The sequence below is a fragment of the Dipodomys spectabilis genome, unplaced genomic scaffold, assembly GCF_019054845.1.
Source record: "Dipodomys spectabilis isolate Male_0828 unplaced genomic scaffold, ASM1905484v1 ptg000613l, whole genome shotgun sequence".
In the NCBI taxonomy this organism is placed as follows: domain Eukaryota; kingdom Metazoa; phylum Chordata; class Mammalia; order Rodentia; family Heteromyidae; genus Dipodomys; species Dipodomys spectabilis.
In genome coordinates this window covers 472,857-480,086 of record NW_024871290.1, presented here as the reverse complement: position 1 = coordinate 480,086, position 7,230 = coordinate 472,857, and the positions used below count along the sequence as shown (strand labels likewise).

Below are 7,230 nucleotides of genomic sequence, written 5' to 3'. Positions count from 1 at the left end.
GCCATGATGAAGCCCCTGGCCCGCACGTCCACACCAGGGTCTCCACCTCCTGGCCCCTCCCAGCCCCTCCTAACCCCCTAGGTTATATAGGTCACCCCAGACAATAGCCGGTGCTTCTTCTCACTTCTCCCTTGTGAGAAGGGGTCTTGCTGGTCCCCCTTTCCTGGCAATAAACCTGTTCATTGTTCTTTGTACCTGAATGTCTGCATGGTTCCCTGGCAAAGTCTGACTAATCTAATTGAGCTAACAAGTATCTTTACCAAAAAACAAAACAACTCTAAGCATGACTCAAAACGTTTGTGCCCAAGTAAGTATGTGTGTGTGTGTGTGTGTGTGTGTGTCGTGAACTTGCTGAAAACAACCTCATTTTAATGCATAAAAACTCATCATGGTGTGAGAAGAAGTCTTTTCTACCAAACTAGAGTGTTTCTGTCATATCTTTGCTTAACTGGCTCTGCAGGCCAACAGAAAGAACGTGAGCTTTAAAACTCAAACCGTGAAGAAGCTCAGAAAATTGGGCACCTTACAAATGTGCCAGAGCTTTCCACTTATGTGTGTGCTCATGTAATGGCAAGCGTGTAAAGTGTTGCAGGACTACATCAAAGCTCATTCTGTTTGTTTACGTCAAGGTCCTTCAAATAAGAACCTTTTATTTCTTTACTGAGATTAAGTGAGAAGTAAATTTCACAGTATTGTGTGTGTGTGGGGGGTGGTGGTCTTACCTAAAGTCACAGACACATTTTAACCATTGTCATGGTCTACAAAGCTTAGGAACGCTACAAACTTTGACACTACACCTATCTTTTCCAAGTCGGGTGATACGTACATTTCTTTCCTTCTGCTCAGTGTCAGCCATTCCCTCGTTCTTGCTCATCCCCTCCCTCCCATCGCTGTCCTCGAGTTGCTTAGTTCACGTTCATCAAGGTCCAGTGCAGCCGATGGACTCCTGTGTTGTATTTTTTCATCCATTGCCCTCTGGTGCTTTGCCCTCCTCCTGGCTTCCCTCAGGTGTGCAAGTATATATACCATGAGGTCAGGAACATGGAGTCATCTAACAATGATGCAACAAATTAAGAAGAGGTCCTTTGCTTCTTGAGTCCTGTTTATGTTGTCCTATCTTGTTGCACTTCGAATTTAACATCTGCATATCAGGGAGACCATGTGCCGTTTGTCTCTCTGATCTTGGCTTATTTCACTCAACATGATTTCTTCTAGTTCCATCCATTTCCCTGCGAATGCTATTATTTTGTTTTTTCTAATGGCTGCATAATATTCCATTGTATATAGGTACCACAGTGTTTGGATCCATTCACCTGTAGTGGGGCATCTGGGTTGTTTCCATAGCCTGGCTATTGTAAACAGTGCTGCAATGAACATGGAGGTGCACGTGTCCTTGTATCCTGGCTCCTGTTGCTCAGGATAGATACCTAGGAGTGGTATGGCTGGGTCATAGGGGAGGTCTATACTTAGCTTTCTGAGGACCCTCCAGACTGCTTTCCAGAGTGGTTATATTAGTGTACATTCCCACCATCAGTGCAGTAGTGTTCCATTTCTGCTAGGTTTTCCTTGTTTAGTGAATAAAGGTTCTGGAAATAGTTCTTTATGATCATTTTGATGTCTTGGATGTTTGTTGTAATTTTTCCTGTGGCATCCCTGATCTTATGGATTTGGGTCTCCTCTCTTCTTTTTTTTACTATGATGTGTCTAGAAGTGTTCCTCCTGGATCCTGTTTGCTAGGTGTTCTGTATACTTCTGATATGTAGGTGAAATTTTATCTTTTAAGATTAGGGAAATTTTAGGTAATAATCTTGTTGAATAAGTATTGCATCCCTCTATTCTGTATCCCTCTCCTCCATCAATTCCAGTTATACAAAGTTTGAATTTCTCGGCATTGTCTGCCTGTTCTTGGACTTCTCTTTGGTAAGTTCTGAGTATTTTCTCCAAATCTATGACTTTTTCTCCAGCTGCTGCATTTTGTCTTTGGCTCCTGATATTCTAGTTTCCATCTCATTCATTCTGTCAACTATGGCTTCCATTGTGTTTTGCATGGTGGAAATGGAACCATTTATGATATCTATATTGGTTCACAAAGTGTTCATTTCATTTTTAACAGCTATGTACCATGTCTAATCTTGACTGCATCTCTTGAAATTCTTTGGCTATCTCTTCTTTGTATTTGAACCGCGGATCTACTCATCACCCTATTTCTTTGGCCAATTCCTTCATCATCTCTTTCATTGATCATTTGTCCTCCATTTCTTCTTCACTCTCACTAGAGTTCTTTCCTGAGTTGCTGCTGGCTATGGAGTTGTTTTTCTGTCTTGACTATTCATGCGTTTTATAATTTTTTTTGCTGCGATGTTCACCCGAGGATCTGGGGATTAGCAGTCAAAGCCCAAACTCTGACTGTTTTTGGTCAATAGGTGGCAGCCTTTGCTTGGTTCTGGGTTTGTTCCCGGTTGGTTGTCAGTGGTGGTCTCCAGTCACAGGCTGGCTGAAAGGAATTCTGCCCGGTCTGCAGCCAAGAATGAGCGGGTTGATGGGTTTTCCAAAGTAGTAATTACTTTCAGAAGGGTTGGGCTTGTGATGGGTGCACTGGGTGTGGTTTTGGTTGTGTATGCCTTGGCCCTGGGTGGTTTCTCTCCTCTCCAGGGGTGCTTGATCCCTTGCTTCTTATGCATACGGGAGTGCTCCGCCCATGGTCAGCACTCACACTCATGGCACCCCAGACCGGACAGGGATTTCAGCACACACCACACCTGTGGGGGTGTGCTGGCCGCGGGGTCAGGTATGCTCTTTCCCTGCAGGAGCTGGAATTCAGGTGCCTCGGGTGGGCAGATCCTGTGAGGAGAGAGGCCCAGGCCTCCAGCCACGGGGTTGCTGCCTGGCGTGGCGCACACATCGGTGCCCTGGGTGCTGGGGAGGGGGGTAGGGAATGGATGTCCTCTGCTGCTGGGCATCCCAGCTAGCAGGGGAGGGGTGGACACCTGCCTATGAGCTTTGCCAGGTGTGAGTGCAGCTCAGCTCCCCAGCTTGGCAGGTTTGGGTGGGGGTAGTGGTGGAGGAGGCTTCTGTCCTCTCTGTTCCCTTACAGTGCGGCAGTCCTTCCTGGGCAGGGCAGTGGGGGTCCAGTAAGCCCTGCTGGTCACCGCCAGTGTTGGCCTCTATGGAGGAGGCCCCTCCACCCCCCGGCAGGATACGCAGGGTCCTGGGACCGGTTGTGGACTGACCAGTGTGCTGTGGGAGGTGCTGCGCTCCTAATCTCAGCCTGTCTGCACCATCCAGGTGGGACTCTTCTACATCAGGGTTCCCGCAGATCCCTGATGGTGCTGAGATGCTGAGCAGCTGCGGGGCGCTGTCCAGGCCTGGGGTGCTGAAACATGTTCCCGCCATGTGTACACAGGGAGGTCCCTCTTTGTGAGCACAGTTTACTTGCTCCCCCACCCTTCTTTTCTCCATCTGTTCCTGTGATTCTCTCTTACTCAGTTGTTTTGCTGTTGGAGGTCTCTTGGGGGTTTAGGGGGTGTGGATTCTCCTTTCTCTCTTTTTGGTTGGAGAGACTTAGGGTGAGTCTTGGGGTCCTCCAAATAAACACCTATAACTCAAATGTTATTTTCCATTGTTTAAGGTCTGTTTCCCCGAGTATGTAAGGTACAGTGGATACAGTGCCAACAATGGTTTCAATCTTAATTAGTAACCTACAGGGCTATATTCAGCTAAATTTAATCAGTTCAATAAGTTGTGGTTTCTAAACTCTCATCATGACCACGATTGAGATTTGTTGTCACAGATTTGATCCTCTGCAGCATTTACAGTCAGACCCACAGAAAGATAAACAACTCTTACCAATATTTTTTGGTCAAACTTAACTTTTATTGTTAATAAGTTCCAGGTAAGCCTTGCTTAAAAAATGATTTATGAAGTTCTCCTCGTTGCTTCAATTGGAAATGAAAAGGGCTTTTGGCATCGATGCTCACTTGATCTGTCAGTCACTCCCTATCACCATGGGACATGCCATCTCAGCACCTAGCAAGAAGAGACCTCCTAGACCCCCGGGACAGAGCTAGTCCTGGTGATGAGGTCTACCCCGAGGCATTTGGAAAAAACTTCACAGATGAGGGTGGATGGTGCGACATCCTAAATGGAGTCACTCTGTGCTTGCCCTTCAAAACTCACCAGAGCCAGGAGGTCAAAAGAAAATATTTATAAGTATGCCTATTTAATGCCCATGCCCATCTTTCTTGTAAGTGGACAGGAACTTACACTCTTGACCTTGATACCTTCTACGTCTACTTATACCGGGTCTCCCATACATATTCTGTAGTGCAAACATCTATAATCCAGGTATCTATAGTCCAGATACGGTAAGATCAAGGTCTCCCACTGGGATCTTAACCACTGCAATCCAGCCCTAGCTTCGGAGTGGTAATTCTTAACCAGTCCATTTTGCTCTCCCCTATGCAGTTGCTGGATCTTAATCAGTCAGAAGTAGTCAGGGACCTGATCCACCAGTCACAGGGCCACCTGGATTGCAAGAGAGAGGGACTGGCTAGATCATCCACCATTTGTCCTTTCCACTGTGACTGGATGGCTGCCGGTCCCTCTGTGTTTGTGTGCCCTCTAGTAATGTTTTGACTTACTGTTCAGTCTATGCCTCATAAGACTTCTTTCAGAATTCAGCCAAGGATGCTTACATGTGTTCACCACCCAGGAACGGTTACTGCTGCCTCCTCCTGGAACACATGACACCTCTGCCTTCTATCCCCAAGCTTAACTCCACCTGCTAGCAGGAAGTAGCTATAGATATTTGGTGCTCCTTTTTAACTATCAAAAGTTTGGAATGTTAAGCCTGCTCAGGGAACAATGGAACCTTCTCTTCTCTCTTCTCCAGGGAAAAGCATATGTGGATGCACAACCCTTTGGTATCCCCAAGGAACAGCAGGCAGACCAACCTAGAAGTCCCTGCCCAGCACCATAAACCCAGGTAACTGGTGTACCTGGGAGTACCCCATGCTAATGGGTCACTTCTACACTGGTAGCCATACCCCCTCGTCGCTGCCCTAAGTTGGCTCTCTGCACACCAACATATCATGAAGGGTACAAGATGGGCTCTCCCAATGAACTCCCTTCTGCCTGAACCACGTGGCAGTCTCCTCTCAGAAAACTGTACACTTGGGTGCTGAGAAATGATAACTTTCTACATATTCTTTTGGAAATGACTTTATTGATTCATTAATACAGTAAATTGTGAACAGTCAAGGACTGCCCTAGAACATGAGCCAGTTGCTCACAATCATTTAGAAAAACAAGGTCATGGTCCAGTTCTTTCCAGGCTGAATCCACTACAGATTCCTGATAATGTGTGCCCATGTAGCCCAACATAGTTATGATTGAAATGAAAAGTTCAGAAACAGAGGTTCTCTCTCTTCCACCCATTCTGAATGTTGGGGACGGTGCTCCTGGAGAATGCTCTTATGTCAGATCTTTCATTTTGTCTTTTATTTCTTAACTTTTTTCCAGTCCAATGACTTTAAATAAGGACCTGGACACTGTCTCTGAGCTTCTTTTCTTAAGGTTAATACTCTGCCACTTGCACAACAGTGCCACTTCCAGCTTTTTCTGTGTATGTGGTACTGATGAATCAAACAAGGGCTTTGTGCAAGCCAGGCGAGGGCTCTACCACTGAGCCACAATCCCAACCCCAACTTTCATTTTGGAGTGCTCAGATGAGAGCCCAGGAGAGGCTCCTGACTACAGAGGCAGAGCAGAAAGGCCAGGAATATTCTCGACGGTGACCACCCAGTAGCCATCAGGCCCCAGGTTGTAAAATGTCCAGTATTTGTAATGATGACAGAAATTGATACAGATCTGGACCTTCTGAGTAGTCCCCATGTCTCTCAATGACTGCTCCAACTGAGCCTGAACCTGGGCAAATCTCTCAGGTTCAAAGTCCCCTACCCACCGTTCATGACGGGGGTAGCACTCCAGAGGGGCAGGATAGATCCCTTGTCTCAAACAGTCCAACCTGGCCATGTGGCTCAGGAGGCTCTGCAGGACAGAAATGGAGATGTGGTTTCCATAGAAACTGAAGAAGCTGAGCTGGGAGCACAGGCTCAGGGCGGGCAGGATGCCCAAGAGCTGGGGATCCGTGATGGCACAGTCCTCCAGGGCCAGGGTCTCCAGGGTGCAAGCCGCGTGCTTCAGTAGGACTCTCAGGGGCTCAGGACTGAAGTTGTCCAGGGGCAAACTCCTCAGACGCAGGTGCTTGAGCTGCCTGGAGCAGGGCCACTGGGACAGGAACCACAAGTCAGCCTCCTTCAGTGGACACGAACTCAGAGACAAGGTCTTCAAAAGGGTGAGGTTCCTGAGGATGGTGGGCAGCTGTCCATAAAGGAAGAAGACTTTGTGCACATACAGCTCCTGCAGATGCTGCAGCTGTCCCAGATGTACAGCATATTTGCAGGAATATGAGAAATTCTTGTGTCTGCAAGTGACGTTCACTCTCATCCTGGAGAATTGGAGGATGCGAAGGTTCTTCATCTGACTTAGGTAAGGGACAATATTTTTCATGGTTTCTCGATGCCAGAATTTATTCACCTTTAGCTCCTGGATGGAGTCCAGCCTCACCACACGCAGAGCCTTCTGGATTTCAGAGATGGAGTCAGACAGAATCAGCAGGTTCCTGGAGCACAGCTGGACTCGTTCTCGCCTCTCCCTGACCCACTGGAGCAGGTGGCCTTGGAGAGCATCCTGGGTGCCATGTTTGATGGTCAGGTCCATGAGTAAAATCAAGGGCTGCTCTTCAGTCATCATTGAACCACAGTTCTCTGTTGGCCTGTCAGTCAGGACATCTGGATAAGAGATTTGGGCCATTGAAGGGTAGCCCTCTATCCAGATGTTGGGGTGGTCATTCTGCAGGTCGAGAAATTGCAGTTTCCACCGACTGGGGTGCTCTTTCTTGGCCAGTAGCAGAGTGAGCCGTTCCAGGACAGCGTTCAAGGTTTCCAGGTTTGGAGACACTTCCAGGTCCCCCAGGGGGAGGCAGGAGAAGGGCCAGGCCTGCACCAGGGCCTTCAGCATCTCTGTGTGGGCCCTGGCATAGACCTCCATGAACAGTGAAGGGAACAGCAACACCGGTAGATCCTCCAGGGCAGAGATGGCCAGAGCCTGGTTGCTCAGCAGGCTCTGCATGGCCTGATACTGGAGCGAGGGTGGGGTCCTGCGGCTCAT

General features: G+C 47.9%; 1 protein-coding gene across 1 annotated transcript; it reads right to left on the bottom strand.

Moving 5' to 3' along the window:
* Window positions 1-5,751: 5,751 nt before the first annotated feature.
* Window positions 5,752-7,230, bottom strand: LOC122100993 (PRAME family member 12-like). Its single transcript, XM_042671371.1, has one exon. The coding sequence runs from the start codon at window positions 7,228-7,230 to the stop codon at window positions 5,752-5,754; it is 1,479 nt and encodes a 492-aa protein (XP_042527305.1).

Bases quoted from the DNA above. Each gene is read 5' to 3' on its own strand.
- LOC122100993 (XM_042671371.1), bottom strand. From the start codon at position 7,230: ATGAGCCGCAGGACCCCACCCTCGCTCCAGTATCAGGCCATGCAGAGC.